Below are 15,070 nucleotides of genomic sequence, written 5' to 3' on the forward strand. Positions count from 1 at the left end.
ATAGCAGTATTGCATAAACCATGTGCAGCTCATCACACAGGGTGTCCCCGACAATCGCTATAAATGCTGACCGCGAAGAAACCGTGTGTCGAATTTCAGCGTATGTCGAAATTAACTATTTTCTCCAAAAATATTGCTCTTTTTTCGTATTTATTTATATAAACTGGTTGATGGAACTATAATAATTATGTGATCAGATTTCGACTAAATATGGTGCTGATCGGTTAGGTAAGGCCGTCTGTACAATTTTAACCATTTTGACGTAAACACGGGTCAGACTGAAACTTCCTTAGCGTGACCCAAACTCGCTGCACCAACGGATTGCACGGATTGCACTTGCACTTCACTGATCATTCTTCACTTCACTTCACTGGTCGACCCGAACTCGTTGCATCCGCCGGTTGGATTTGATTCCGACACCGACCTAGCGCACCCGCTGGATCGCCGGGGCCGAATTTATTCCAACAGTCTCGAAACCGACTCCGGGTCGGATCTTGAAATGAATTGTATGACCCACGACTATCTAGTTCCCAAATTTTATAAAGTGCATCGATTACATTGAATGACTTTTTTAAGAGAAACTTTTTATCACACCGATAGATTTAAGTCGATTTCATCATTTGACAACTACACGCTCCAATTATGGATAATGCGGGAACAAGATTTCTCTTTTCTTTTTTGTTTCGATTGGAACGGTAATTATAAAATAATTGTAAATCTCTGACAACATATTTGTTTTATCTTTTTTTCTGAAAGGAGTGATAAACATCAGCATAAATCCTACACAAAATACAATGAATTCAAATTGTTTATTGTATTGTGCACTTAGCCCATGATAATAGATAGAACAACTTAATCTGGTGATGAATATAAAAACTGATAATATTGCATAGAATTTAAATGAGCAGCACTACTAAATCATTTTTTTAAATTCTTGATGGCTTCAACGCGCAAATACTAGACTTACACATTGATCAATAAACTTATTTTCCTAAGCATCCAGATACTCAATCCTTGCTAACGGAGGAACTGTCCAGACTAGATAATTGGTATTAGATGAGACGAAAGAATCCATTATCCATTATCCACCATTATTTCATTTATATACTATCAATTTCACAATGGTAACATTACATATTACAACAATACGGGAAATGAGGACCATTGAGGCCAAGGGGGAAACTGCACTGGTTCGTCTGACCCGGTTGGTAAATTTGAACTCTCTGTTTGCTGCTCGATTAATTCAGTAGTGGAACTACTTTCACTCATCATTTGCGACATCTCCGTAGTGGTGGTGACAAGCGGTGGTAAACAAATTCCAAGCTTGGCACTAAATAAAGATCCCAGACCTGGACACACTTGCTCATACCCAAACAAATTGCCACTAACTCTTCGACACCAGTAAAATTTCGTGGGATCGCCGGGTTTTGGCAAAAAACCTTCCCTCGAGCACTTAAATACGCAGCTATTAGACAATGCATTAAATTCCGAGCCATCGGTACATTTGTACACCACCACGTTCCTCAACACTGGTCGATTTCGGTGACGGTTGTAATTGCAATACGCATAGTATGTAGGATCCTGTGGAAACGGTATAAATATAGATCTTCCATTTGGACGACATCGTATCGTTTGACATTGAGTGTTTCTGCTGCAGGTTTTCTTTTTCGAGTTATATACATAACCCGACGGACATTTGAACAACCGGGCGTAGCTTCCAACAGATGTACAGTAGTGGAATTTCATGCAATCCTGGGGATCGGGAAATACTCCCAATCCCGTGCAAAGTAAACCAACTTTGTTGCCACTATTTGCTCCATTACCCTCGCCGATTCCTGTTGTATATCTGCACTCTGGAAACAAGGGATCTACAGTAGCCAGGCATGCTCCACTGGTACCAGCATCGATCGAATTACAGAACGTGCCCGAGGGACAATTGTTTTCCGGCAGCAATGACTGATCACTGATCCCTGGAATGCAGACGCGCACGCGTCGACATCCGGTACACACGATCGTGGAAGTATTAGTACAGCTTCCAGTCAAGTTTCTATCTATAAATTTTTGCGCGTTTGCGCACTAAAACAAAAGAATTTCACCTAGCTGTATCGGAGGCTGACTTCGACCTTATCGCCCTTACGGAAACTTGGCTTGTTGACAACATTCCATCTGCTCTTCTCTTCAACAACAACTTCTCTGTTTACCGCTGTGATCGCTCTCTCAGCGGCTCTAGCTCTCGCGGTGGTGGTGTTTTGCTAGCCGTTTCTAACGCATACGAGTCGATAGAATTACCTTCCCGTGATCGTTCTCTCGAGTATATTTGTGTGCGCGTCACCTGCAATAACGCACATCTGTACATCATGGTAGTATACATTCCACCGCAGCTTAGCTCCGAGATATCGACTCTTCGCTCTCTACATGATTGTATCAGCGGCTTCACTCTCACACTGAAGCCTTCGGATCTGCTGTTTGTTATTGGCGATTTCAATCAGCCTAGCATAAGCTGGTCCACAGCTGATCCTTCGTCCTCGCCAGCATACTCATCAATCACGCACTATGAACCAACTGCGCGCTCACTGGCCAACAACACCTTTGTGGATGGATTTAAATTTAACGGATTAGTGCAACTTAATCACATCAATAATTCGCACGGACGCATGCTTGACCTGCTCTACGCTAACAATGCTGCAGCTAAATTGTGTTCGCCTGTCTTTCCAAGTGTTGTTCCGCTTGTACCTCTTGACTCCTATCACCCGGCGTTTGACTTCAATATACGTATTAACTCGTCGACCCGACGCAATTCGACGACTCGACAAAACTCGACGACAACCGCATTTTATCGTTATAACTTTGCTAAAGCTGACTATGTGAAACTGAACGACATGATTTCAATGTTTAACAATAGCTTTCATTGTTCCAATTTTATTTCACTTGACGAAGCAGTATGTTCATTCTCGTCCTTCATGCTGCAAGCCTTTGTTGTATGCGTCCCAGTTCAGCGTCCTAAACCTAACCCCCCTGGGCGGACCGCACACTCAAACGACTCAAACGTGTAAAAAGAGCTGCTTATCGTCACTACCAAACGCGCCGCTGCCAAAGATCTCGCTCGATCTACTTTGACACGCACTCTTTATACTGCAGCTATAACAGGTTTCGATATCGCAGATATTTGAGTAAAATCCAACGTAACCTCTGCAGGTGGCCTGACTCGTTTTGGCGCTTCTACCACAGCAAAACAAAATCTACGCATACACCGAAATCCATTACGTATGAAGGAGCAACAAGTGCCAACACTAATGAAATGTGCAATCTCTTCGCGGATCGCTTCGCAGATTGCTTTTCACCGGCCATGAATGATACCGATACCATTGATGCTGCTCTCGTCAACACTCCGGCTGGCGCAATTAACATGAGCACTCCTTTCATCGACAGTGAGATCGTTTTATCTGCCCTAGCGCAACTAAAGCCTTCCTTCGCTCCTGGACCCGACGGAATTCCTTCTACCGTGCTGAAACGCTGTCAAACGACAGTAGCACCTATCCTTGCAAAATTGTTCAATGCATCGCTAGCCAATGGCTACTTTCCCAAAACATGGAGGAAATCTTGGATGGTTCCTATTTACAAAAAGGGCGACAGGACAGATGCCATCAACTACCGGGGTATTACATCTTTGTGTGCCATTGCCAAGGTGTTCGAACTAGTGATATACAAACATCTGCTACATGCATGCCGCAGCTACCTAAGCCCGTATCAACATGGATTCGTGCCAAAAAAGTCGACTACCACGAACCTGGTTGAATTTGTAACCTATTGCACTAATCAAATTGATGCCGGAGCTCAAGTCGATGCAATTTATACAGATCTGAAAGCAGCATTCGACTCTCTTCCGCACGCAATTCTTCTCGCTAAACTCGACAAGCTAGGAGTTCCCAGCTCGCTCGTACAGTGGCTTAAGTCTTACCTAACTAATCGCACATACACCGTGAAAATTGATAAGCACATGTCCAAAGAAATAGTCAGCAGCTCGGGTGTGCCACAAGGAAGCAATATTGGCCCGCTTCTCTTCATATTGTTTATCAACGATGTTACCCTGGCTTTACCTCCCGACAGTATCAGTCTGTTTGCCGACGACGCAAAAATTTTCTCGCCTATTCACAACACAGGCGATTGTACATTCCTGCAAGACTGCATCGAAATTTTCTGTTCGTGGTGCAAGCGTAATGGACTGACTATCTGCATCGAGAAATGCTACTGTGTGTCTTTTAGTCGATGCAGGAGCCCAGTGACTGGGACCTACTTCATGGACGGCACTGCAGTTAATCGACAGAATCATGCCAAAGACCTGGGCGTTCTGCTTGACTCTAGTTTGAACTTTAAACAGCATATCGATGACGTTGTAGCCAGAGGAAATCAATTACTTGGCGTGGTTATCCGGACAACTAATGAATTCCGTAACCCCATGTGCATTAAAGCTGTGTACAACTGCATCGTTCGTTCGGTTCTGGAATATTCGTGCGTAGTCTGGAGCCCAACTACCGCTTCTTCAATTGCTCGACTTGAGGCGATTCAACGTAAGCTCACGAGATATGCCCTACGCCTACTTCCCTGGCAGGATCGCAATAATCTTCCTCCGTATGCTGCGCGGTGCCGTCTTCTAGGCCTTGAACCTCTTTCGGTTAGAAGACGCAATGCACAGTGCTCTTTCATCGCTGGATTGCTAAATGGCTCTATCGACTCATCGCCTTTGTTGCATCGAGTCGATATCTATGCACCATCCCGAACACTTAGGTCTAGAGAAACTCTACGGCTCGCTCAACCCCGTTCCAGTGCTGGTCGGTCTGACCCTATGTTCCGCATGTCGGCTGTCTTCAACACTGTCTCGGATTGCTTCGACTTCGATATCTCAACTCAGTGCTTCAAGGAACGTCTCCGGCTTTTGCCGTGGCCGCAGTGAATTGCGATGTAAATCTTATTTTTGCTATGTATTTTTTTTTTTCTCAATTGAACTGTTACATCTTAATTAGGCCATACGGCCCGTTGAAGATTAAATAAATAATAATAATAATAATTGTGGCGAGAGTGGTAAACTGTATGAAGTACTGTACCATAATGAACTTGGCACGTCATTATCCGGCGATATCATTTCCTCAGAAGAGCTTTGCGGGTCAAAAAGATTTGTATCCAGATAGTCCGAATAAATACCTTGCCCGTCGGATGCACCTAGTACGAGCATCTGCAGAATAAAAAAGAACTGTTATTCTATGAAAGTTAAACTATTCCATCACGATCGAACTCAAATCACGTACTAGGCACAGGCACACCGTTCTATATTTCACCATGGTTATTGACGATGTGAATGCTTTCTGATATTGAAACCTGAAATCATTCAAATCAGCGGAAAAAGCGCTACAAACGCTATTTATTCGCCCGTTTGTTTGCGTTGAAATTGCCGTCAGCCCTACTTTTACATCGCAATAAGTATGTGTGAATTGTTTCTAATCATTCTGACAAACATGGAAGCGTTTTTAGAAATCAGAATATTGAGTCGTGTAAATTGAAGATTAAAGGGGCTCCTTTGTTATAATGATGAATAATATATATTGTGAAATCTTCATGACCTGTCCATAGATTTATATGATATCAGATTATTGAGTGCCGTGCAACGCACATTAAATCAACGGATACCATTTAACAATTGTACCACCATATTGTAGATTAACTATATTAATTAACAACAATATTTTACGAAGGTATCGTAACGTTAGGTTTATTAGCCATGAACACAATTTATTTAATTGTCATTTCACTTTACATTGCAGATCCTTTTTCTTCGTCATATGTAAGCTGCAATGGACACCGCTGCTCGAACAATTCCAACTAAAAAAAATGCCCGGAAAATAAAGAGGACAACATTGATCAGTAACAAAATTATACGCTCTGTCTAGTCATGCTCACTTACCTTGAAAGGTGTGACGTAGACACATTCGTAGTATTTTTTGTTATCTCCCGGATACGGAAAACGACCACTTTCTCGACATTCAAACTTGCATCGTTGCAGTTTCACATCATACACCTCGAACTCGCGAGGACATTCAAACATCACAGGCAGGCCACTCATTGAGCAAAAGAAGTAAAATTGAGGAAATGGTTTATAAATAAACCATTTATTACGATTCTGCAGCAATTCACAATTCACTTGGAAGCAATCGTCTAGCACTTTTCGAAGGAAACACGATGAAGACGAATGGTTATAGGCATTATTGGCAGCAAGACAACTCACAGGCGTTGCTATTTTTTTCTCATCGCAATAAATATACTGCGTACAGTTGGAAGGGTCTAGGGGGAAAATATTTGAACAAAATTAGCTACTATTATCAACTTTTTGATCATTCCTGATATTGCGTTAGACAAACCTGGATAAAATCCAGCTTTTGTTGAAGGACACAGATCATCTGCCACACCACAGGCGCTTTCTGAATCATATTCTGAAGAACATATACCACTTCCAACACAATAAGGCTTATCAGGCTCCACATCTTGACATTTGTAACTTGTTAAAACGGTTTGATCATAGCTACAAATTTTCACTGTGCGACAATCAGCACAGTCTTGTCGTTTTCCGGATTCACAGTTTTCACTCACTTTACTCAAGCTCGAAACATTCTGCGAAACTCCCTTTTAAAATATAGGTAATAAGAAACTATCAAAACCTAAGGTACTATTGAAAGCATTACCAATTTGCACTCACCTGTTTCACGCATAAAAAAACAATACACCACCAAATTGTTCGTTCACTCCACATCATTCATGTGCTTCACCAAATTTGACTTGTCAATATACCCTCGCACTCAATCTATTTTATAGCAACTACTTGGCCGATGCATCAAGATGATGTTAGCATTATGGACTAACATGACTTGATAAGATAACAGGTATGTTCATTATCAGCAGTACATCAGCATTTAGAGGAAAAAATAAACTTAGTATTTTACTTCTACTATTTGTTAATTTAATTACTTTGAATTCCTATTTGAATACAGTTATTACAGTTTGTTACATTTTTATATATAACAGCTTATAAAATTTAATATAGGAAATTTTTTCAAATGTGAAATGGTGGGTGTATCATTAGTAAAATAACGAGATTTTATCAGGCTTCGAAAAAAAAAATTGTTGTTGTTGCAATGCAATGCAAATTCTGATTTTGGATTTAATAATGTATTTTTCATTATTTCATTACTTTGTAACATTTTATGTTATTAGGTTTGATATACTTTTCTCTTTTTCGTTGGATCTACAACTATTGTGGGTCAAGGTCAACCTGTGCCACTAATGGGTTGGGTTATCAGTGACTTATATAATTGAATCGATAGCAGGATAGTAAGTCAGGCTTGGACCCATGACGGACATGTTGTTATATTTACCATTTTTTTTATATTTACCATAATAACTGCGTAGCCTCTAATGGAATCAAAACATTTTGACTCCGTCGTGCAAAGGAATCGCACGTCCAACGTTATCTATCAAATTCCATACAAAATTTTGAAAGGCCTTCCGATAAAATCGATATCCATTAAGTGATGCCAAAGCCCTTACGGAAAAAGTTGCAAAAAAGCTGATTTTCTATTATAATTCGTATTGAACATCTTGATTTGTCTCTCGTTTGAAATATCTAACTGATCGAAAGGACATTTGCATTATCTGTCTCAAAAGGAGACCATTTTTTGTCGAGCAGCTTTCCAAAGCGTCAGACTACAGCTACGGAAAGAGATTTACTTTAGAGTTTTACTACTTATAATATTTAATCACAATTAACAAATATTTTTAATCCTTAAGAATTGTATGTAATTACATTCAGATTGGATTTTTTATCATGTATTTATGTAAAATTTCTGGGAATAACAAAATGCACAAAATGGAAGAAGAGAAACATTACACAAGCGCTACCTTCCATAACATCGCCAAAACATTTAAAGGACAATAATACACCATGCGTAGAAATATTCAAAATTATTTTATTTTTTTTAATAGTAAGATAAGATATTGCGTTTCACATTGCAGTTTGTTTTAACATTCCAAGCTATTTCAGATCAATTTGTAATCAATGTCTCGAGTCAGCAAAATTTTTGAACGAATCTAGAGTTGTCTCTATCAAGATTGTATAATACCGATTTTGTTCCGAATGAGGGAGCCAGCTATATTTACATCATCATCTTCGAATGAACTTTACAATCGCTAAAGCTGCATCCAAATGATAAGCGCGAGGTGTTAAGTTTAATATGGAATATGCACCTCACTAGCATATACATCCATACGATTAGACATATTGCGATCAAATATGCTATATGTACATTGTACATACGGCTTAATAGATAAGAGTGGTCGTATCCAAAACGTGAGTCGAATCAGAGAGGTGTGACCAGTCATGCTTTCACGGTTGGTTATATAGAATGTGTTAGATTTGAGGTTTTGCTCTTTATACTTTGTTTACAACACTAATAATACGTACAATAATAAAAATATATAATAAGCAAACACTTTAAAATGATACGTGCGGGCCGCGCACCAGCTGCACCGAGCGCCCCTGCCGGGAGCTTCTGCTCGATCGGCTGTGTTCCACACTATCTGATCGTGCGACGCTCGGCACTCAATAAGGCCCGGGTTTATATACATGTTGCGACAAGATTGTTCAATGACAACTTTTCTGGATTTCTCTGTTTTTTTTTTTAATGTGCACGGATTTGCTCACAAAAACATTGTAAAATTAAGTTGAAATTATGTTTTATCCGTTTTGGTATACAAACAAGACCGAAAATATTCCTGCAACAAATAAACATGAAACAAATCGATTTGTTTCTCTTGCAACAAAATATTCCCGCAACATTAGTTTGACAGTTCGTTCATACGATTTGGCAAAAATGTTCCCGCAACATTTTTATAGACCCGTGCCTAAGCTTGGCATACTTAGCGGACCTTCACACGTCACTGACTAGCGTACCGTACCGTTCGTTTTTGAATGGAGAGTTTGACAGTACCGTATGAGCCCGGTACATGTGGAGGCTCTCTCACATGCCAATATAATTTATCGCTTGTTTGCGATGGTCATTTTGCGATAATGGTATTAAAAACATTAAATATGGACATTAATAAAGTTAACTTTTAAAAAATAATAAATAACTTTACATAAAAAAATAAAATAAATAACTTTACACTTTATGCAGTAAAACAAAACAATATTTGATGGTACGGTATGAGAGGACGATCTGCCAGTCACAGTGCTTCTAGACGACCAACTTATGTACCGCGACAAATTTTCTGCGAGCACTTTGTTCTAAAACAACTTCTCAATTTTAGAACAAAATCAGAGGCAACCGTGATTTTTGGTTTGTGCGCGGGTTTATGAATTTTTCACATAAAGGCAACGCTCGCGTTTCGCGACATTACGATCGAGGTTTGACATACTTTCGTGCTAAAACAAAGACGATTTGACAGATGCAATGTCGCAAAAAAAATTCATGGAAGATTTTTTGGGTCGTCTTGATTTAAGCAGAATAATTTTTGTCGCATCTCAATGTGGTGCAGGGGATGAGTCACCTTTTCTTGAGATGGGCTGCATTTGAAACAAAATCGTCTTGATGTTGACAATTTTTTGTACAGGATATAATGAACTTTGAATGTCTGATTTACTACTATACGCACGCCATACATGTAGGGTTATAAGAGCGCTCACGACTTTAAGGTAGAAAACATTAGTGCTGCAGCGTCTATGTATAATAAATCTTGCAACTAATCTCGGAGCATTACTAATAATTGAACATACAATTTTGAATTTTTCATATGAATCCGCTATAAAAAATAAACAACTTGAAAATTAAAATTCAATAGTTCTTAATTTAAACATTTCTCATGCATTTCAATACTTTTCCTACCAAAACTTTCTTTCAGATTTTTCTGAGCATAAACTCCTGACTAGCGTCGGGTCAGTAGTTCAATGATCTCGTAAGACTAAATAACATGCTTTTAATAAAAAAAATATTCAAGCCACTTAGTAGGACTGACTATCCTGCATTAGGAAATTAAAAAGTTACTGATAGTAAGTTTCAGATAGTATTTCAGATTAGCCTTGACCGATAGCAGATGTTGTGCCAAAGACAAAAAGAAACATATATACTAAGTAATAATGATAAACTTATGATAAAGATGTTTCTGTTTTTTTATGATTAAGAATACAATCAAATACAATAAAAATATCTGCAAATACATATTTTTCACAGTTTGCTTTGCATTTATTCATGTGTTACTCTTATTCACAAGTAGCCAATTTCAATAATAACATCAAAAAATCCCATCAATCTTTATTAACTCATCAAGTCATTTTTTTTCAAGACATTTTTGTTCCTTTGCATTAAACTCCAGTAAAGGTGGACAAGTTTGTTCAAACTTCTGGAGCTGTGGAAAAAAGAATGTATAAGCCATGTATGCTCATTTATACTTTAATTTGTACTTACCTTGCTGGTGCTAACAAATGCACATTCGTAGTACATTCTGACATTAGGATGAGCGAATCTTCCAGCTTGGCGACATTCAAACTCGCATCGTTTTAGGTCCAAATCAAAAACATCAGTTTCACGCGGGCATTTGAACATGATTGCACCATTTGACGAGCACAGAAAATACAGCTGTGGGAAAGGTGTGTATACAAACCACTTATTTATGTTTCGAGAATTTTTACAATCCACCTGGAAGCAATCAGATGAACGGCGCTTAAGGAAGCAAGCAGCCGTAGTTTGATTGTACACATTATTGACCGCTAAACAGTTTTGCTCATATCCTAACATTTCAGAATCACAATACAAATATCTAGTGCAATTTGAAGGGTCTGTAAATAAAATTCGTAAACAGTTACTCATATATCTATAGAATCTACTAAATGTACCCCAAAACATACCAGGATAGAACCCAGGAGAATTCATCGGACACAATTCATTCGCTTCGTTGCACACAGCACCATCTTCTTGCGTTTCTGAGCATATTCCTTCACCTGTACAATAAGGCTTAGCCGGATCTACATCTTGACAGCGATAGGATGTAAGAGCTGTCTGATCGTAGCTACAAATTTTTACTGTAGAACAGTCCTCACAATCCTGTCGACGTCCCTGTTTGCAAGATGATATTGCACGACTTAAAGCTACAGGACCGCGCTTCGAAATCAGTTGACGAAGTGCATTTTGCTCCTGAAATTAGAATCAGTTTAAGTTAGTGAAACTTCTTTCGATACATTCTACAATACATTTTGCCATTCTTCTTTACAAACCTCGCCGTATACTGCAATAATCAAAAGAACCAAAACAACTGAACGTAACATTACCACTTTTTACATTCACTTTATGAACACAATGAGCTTTTACCGAATCTAAATGTTTTGTTTTATACTGTTTTGCTTTATTATGCAACACATCTTTTACAACTTAATTGCATGTATAAGATAAGATATCTCCAAAAGACTATTATCAAACAGTATCATTTCAAGAGAGTAGGGTAAATGTTCCAATAGAGACGCTATTTGTAGTGGTGCAAATTGCTTTAAATGAGTTTGAGTTATTACGAAAGATAATATTTGCATACAAATTCACAATATGTTGACTGCAATCCAAGAAAATATTTCCTACGACTTAAACAAGTTGCAATAATGTTATATAACTTATATAAATGATTTACAAAACAAAACGACGCAAAAACTCCCTTGAAAGCCGTGTAATAAAATGGCTTTCGTGTTTGAAAAAGTTGATGAATGTAAAAAAGATAGAATTATAGTGTAATTATCAATTACAACAAGATCAGTGCCCGAAATTACGACGTAATCTTGTGCAGTTCAAGAGGACCAAAGCTAAGAGGCTAGATTTTTGATTGTGGTCGTTTTTAAGTGATTAATTACTGAAAAAACTACTCCATGCCATGTTGATGAGAAAGAAATGTATAGTTACACTAAGTTTTGTGCACAAAATGTACAATTAGTCCTGAAAAGTGTTTGGTTGTTTGAAATCGTTTGTGAACGCTTTTTCATCTAACTGTCTAAAACAAGCTTTCAAAATGGTGGACCAAAATCGACCTCTGTATTATATAGACTTTGATTTTTGTGTATGGAAAACGTGCCAACTAAAAAGCCAACTAAAAGCAGCAAGCAAAACCTCGGATCTCTATGCAGTTTGTGGTCCACTGAGTATCGGGCAGTCCCCATTGCATAGCAAACTGACCACGTAACTTGCCAATATTAGCTTATATGATGCCAAAATCATTTGATTATTGGCCAATCGACTATTTTGGGTGGTCATCTACGTATTACATAACCTTGGCCAAGCGCTCTATGGCCTTAATCTGCCAAATACCGTTGCTGCTAGGTTCCAAAAGAAGTATTATAGTAATTTTAGAGTTATTTAATCTTTTAGAAGTATGCGGAATGAATTATTAGTGAAAATTAACTGTCTAGCCGGTCATTTAAGACCTAATTGCCTCAATGCCGTTGTTCATTATTTAGATGGAATTATTACTGCTTAAAATTGTTTGAACATTTTCGTGGTAAAAGGATAAAAGGTGAAAATATGAGGTGTCCGACTTTAGGTGGCCGCCACTGTATGTATTAGATCATCCACAGGGACCTGCATTGTCTAATGATTTAGCAAACAATAATAATAATAATAATAATAATAATAATAATAATAATAATAATAATAATGTCTGCTTGGAAACCAATCCGAGTCCGCCAAGTCCTTTTATGCCGTCCAAACAGAGGGGAGCAGTAGTAGGTGGTAAGATGGCACGGTGGAGTCCGCCGTTGAGGCTGCGATAATGTTTTGGGAGAAGCGAGACCGTGACCGATTTCGGTCACTTCTGATACAGCCCGTCCACAAAGCAGTTGTAGTAATGCATAAGTATTTTTGTCATCATTCTTAGCATTCTAGCTAGCGCATTTTTAAACATGCAATTTATTAAGCAACAATGTTAGATTATTTTATGATGTAGCTGGTGGCGGTGGTAGTTTGCAATCGTCCGTTTGAAAAGTCAGCCCAGTAGGACAGGGTGTTTCAAACAATTGGTACTGTAATAGATATGATTTATATAGATTAAGTGTAATATAAAGTTTCTATCTACGGGGAGCTTACCGATCCGTTCAGTCCCGCCAAACATAAATAGTAGCGATCCGTTTGCGATCCTCCATTTCCGTCCGGAATTGCAAATTTGCCTTCTTTTTTGCAAGCAAACTCACACCTTCTCTTAGTTTCATTGAATTCTTCATTTTCACTACATTCGAACGTCATCGGCCCGAAGGTGGCGCAATAAAAATATAACCGAGGATTTGTTTTATATACATAAAATTTGTTCTGCATCGTTGAGCTCAGACAGTTAATTTGGAAACAATCGGCAGTAGTTTTACGCAAAGTCCATGATTGGACTAAAGAATTGAACACGTACGATGAGCTAGGAGCGCTTTGCTTCATTGCGAACTTTTTATCGTTGCAATATACCGATTCACTACAATTGCCGGGAACTGTAAATAAGTCCAATAAAGGGGGAAATAATCAGCTGCTAAAACATTCATCTAAAACAGCACCTACCTGGATAAAATGTATAGGATTGTTCTGGAGGGCATAGTTCGCTAGGCGTGTTACATTGTGCATCCATGATATTTGTACACATTCCATTGCCCACACAGTAAGGTCGTTGAGCATCGACAGAACTGCACTCATATGAGGCAACTATTTTATTCTCATGGTTACAAAGCTAAAACAGTATTAGAAAAACAGATGTTTTTTAAATGAATCTACACATATGCAGTGCACTGTATGATACTGCTTTAATGCTTACCATTACGCTTGTACAGCTACCACAAGTGATGCCACGGGCTTTGCATTCTTTTTAGAATCGTCGGAATCGATTAGATTTGTGTTAGTATTATCAACCACAGTTCTATGCATTCGAACAACTATTGGTAAGTTTTCATCCGCATTTATCGTCTGAAGCAATAAAGTCAATAGTTTGTAAATAAATAATAATATTTAAAAGATTGTCTTACCTGAAGCCCCGTTGCAATTACACAGCACAACGCTAGAATCCAAACCATTGTCCCCATGGTGCTAAACTAGTGTTGCTATCACGTCGTACTCGCCTTGGTAATTGAAGCGAAACTACAAAGAATATTTGGCAAACCGGCTTTAAAGTTTTGTCGTGAGGGACAAGAATCTTTAGATAAGATGATCAAGTATGTAATCCTCTTATCTCATCCCAGATCTTTTATTTATTTGCCGAAAAAGATACAGTCGTAACCTTGAGACTTAAGCAATACGCATACACTGTGACTGTTGTAAATTCATGGTGGTGAGTTTTTGATTATATTTGAGAGAAACAATAAACATGCTCGCACGCAATTTTATACGTTTAACTAGCATATTTTTGAAATGTAATCAGATTTTCAGTTGCAGTACATGTAAAAAATGAAGAATAATACTGCTTACACTTCTGGTGGCCATGACCATATGGCCAAATAGAAGCAGAATATTTCTGATGACTAAAACAAGTAATAATTTTAAAAAATACCTACCTTCAAGGCTCTTCCATTTCTGCATTTCTACATATACTATCATCTCATAGACAGTCGTTAGCTCACGCGACTTGTGAAGCGTCCGCTCACGCTATAAAAGCGCAACGCTAGGAAAGACAAAGCGGCGCGTTAGTGATCCCGCGGAGGACAACGCTAGGATCGACGAAAGATTGTCAAAAATAGAGCAATTGAGAAGAAGCAGAAGAAGGGGGGGGGTCGTCCGGTCATTCCTCCTCGGGAGAGGTCAAGTGGTGGCAAACTTGGAATACGAAGATCATTAACTCGTGGACGGGAAGCTAAAGGTGGAATAAATTTTAAATTAACACGGTGTAACGATTAAAAAACTATTTCTTCTTTTATTAATATAAAGTGTAGTTTCGTTCACATGTTTAAGATGACGAGGTTTAAGCCTCACATCGACCGTCCACTCCGTAACAAGGACTGACTATCCAAGAGTGCGGTCTCGATAAATCTCGA

General features: G+C 38.6%; 4 protein-coding genes across 5 annotated transcripts; all 4 read right to left on the bottom strand.

Moving 5' to 3' along the window:
- Positions 1 to 738: 738 nt before the first annotated feature.
- LOC121602576 lies at positions 739 to 5,583 on the bottom strand. 2 transcript variants are annotated; one of them, XM_041931342.1, is made up of 3 exons: positions 5,304 to 5,583; positions 5,067 to 5,230; positions 739 to 2,059 (listed from the first exon to the last, which is right to left on the bottom strand). In XM_041931342.1, exons 1-3 carry the CDS (start codon positions 5,334 to 5,336, stop codon positions 1,138 to 1,140), a joined length of 1,119 nt encoding a protein of 372 aa, XP_041787276.1. In that variant the 5' UTR covers positions 5,337 to 5,583; the 3' UTR covers positions 739 to 1,137. The 2 variants fall into 2 exon arrangements, with proteins under 2 accessions (XP_041787276.1, XP_041787275.1); XM_041931341.1 differs by having other exon boundaries at positions 5,067 to 5,248.
- Positions 5,584 to 5,805: 222 nt separating this feature from the next.
- LOC121602574 lies at positions 5,806 to 6,845 on the bottom strand. Its single transcript, XM_041931338.1, has 4 exons — positions 6,746 to 6,845; positions 6,411 to 6,672; positions 5,957 to 6,333; positions 5,806 to 5,874 (listed from the first exon to the last, which is right to left on the bottom strand). The coding sequence occupies exons 1-4, from the start codon at positions 6,800 to 6,802 to the stop codon at positions 5,806 to 5,808; spliced, it is 765 nt and encodes a 254-aa protein (XP_041787272.1). The 5' UTR covers positions 6,803 to 6,845.
- A 3,414-nt stretch (positions 6,846 to 10,259) lies between these two features.
- On the bottom strand, positions 10,260 to 11,419 carry LOC121602572. Its single transcript, XM_041931336.1, has 4 exons — positions 11,312 to 11,419; positions 10,946 to 11,231; positions 10,506 to 10,876; positions 10,260 to 10,446 (listed from the first exon to the last, which is right to left on the bottom strand). The coding sequence occupies exons 1-4, from the start codon at positions 11,360 to 11,362 to the stop codon at positions 10,369 to 10,371; spliced, it is 786 nt and encodes a 261-aa protein (XP_041787270.1). The 5' UTR covers positions 11,363 to 11,419; the 3' UTR covers positions 10,260 to 10,368.
- A 1,545-nt stretch (positions 11,420 to 12,964) lies between these two features.
- Positions 12,965 to 14,196, bottom strand: LOC121602573. Its single transcript, XM_041931337.1, has 5 exons — positions 14,069 to 14,196; positions 13,861 to 14,009; positions 13,611 to 13,776; positions 13,158 to 13,543; positions 12,965 to 13,093 (listed from the first exon to the last, which is right to left on the bottom strand). The coding sequence occupies exons 2-5, from the start codon at positions 13,861 to 13,863 to the stop codon at positions 13,007 to 13,009; spliced, it is 642 nt and encodes a 213-aa protein (XP_041787271.1). The 5' UTR covers positions 13,864 to 14,009; positions 14,069 to 14,196; the 3' UTR covers positions 12,965 to 13,006.
- Between the last annotated feature and the right edge of the window lie 874 nt (positions 14,197 to 15,070).

Source organism: Anopheles merus, unplaced genomic scaffold (genome assembly GCF_017562075.2).
Source record: "Anopheles merus strain MAF unplaced genomic scaffold, AmerM5.1 LNR4000515, whole genome shotgun sequence".
Taxonomy (NCBI): Eukaryota; Metazoa; Arthropoda; class Insecta; order Diptera; family Culicidae; genus Anopheles; species Anopheles merus.

What these genes read in the sequence shown, in the direction of transcription:
- LOC121602574 (XM_041931338.1), bottom strand. Translation starts at nt 6,802, where the DNA reads ATGATGTGGAGTGAACGAACAATTTGGTGGTGTATTGTTTTTTTATGC. An exon ending in AAAAGCTGGATTTTATCCAG is followed by an intron (nt 6,334 to 6,410) that starts GTTTGTCTAACG and finishes TTTTCCCCCTAG; the next exon opens with ACCCTTCCAACTGTACGCAG. An exon ending in TCTACGTCACACCTTTCAAG is followed by an intron (nt 5,875 to 5,956) that starts GTAAGTGAGCAT and finishes CATTTTTTTTAG; the next exon opens with TTGGAATTGTTCGAGCAGCG.
- LOC121602572 (XM_041931336.1), bottom strand. Translation starts at nt 11,362, where the DNA reads ATGTTACGTTCAGTTGTTTTGGTTCTTTTGATTATTGCAGTATACGGC. An exon ending in TTCTCCTGGGTTCTATCCTG is followed by an intron (nt 10,877 to 10,945) that starts GTATGTTTTGGG and finishes TTTTATTTACAG; the next exon opens with ACCCTTCAAATTGCACTAGA. An exon ending in CATTTGTTAGCACCAGCAAG is followed by an intron (nt 10,447 to 10,505) that starts GTAAGTACAAAT and finishes TTTTTTCCACAG; the next exon opens with CTCCAGAAGTTTGAACAAAC.
- LOC121602573 (XM_041931337.1), bottom strand. An exon ending in ATCCTATACATTTTATCCAG is followed by an intron (nt 13,544 to 13,610) that starts GTAGGTGCTGTT and finishes ACTTATTTACAG; the next exon opens with TTCCCGGCAATTGTAGTGAA. An exon ending in TGGCGGGACTGAACGGATCG is followed by an intron (nt 13,094 to 13,157) that starts GTAAGCTCCCCG and finishes TATCTATTACAG; the next exon opens with TACCAATTGTTTGAAACACC.
- LOC121602576 (XM_041931341.1), bottom strand. Translation starts at nt 5,336, where the DNA reads ATGGTGAAATATAGAACGGTGTGCCTGTGCCTA. An exon ending in GAACGGTGTGCCTGTGCCTA is followed by an intron (nt 5,249 to 5,303) that starts GTACGTGATTTG and finishes ATAGAATAACAG; the next exon opens with TTCTTTTTTATTCTGCAGAT. An exon ending in AGTTTACCACTCTCGCCACA is followed by an intron (nt 2,060 to 5,066) that starts ATTATTATTATT and finishes AAACGCGCAAAA; the next exon opens with ATTTATAGATAGAAACTTGA.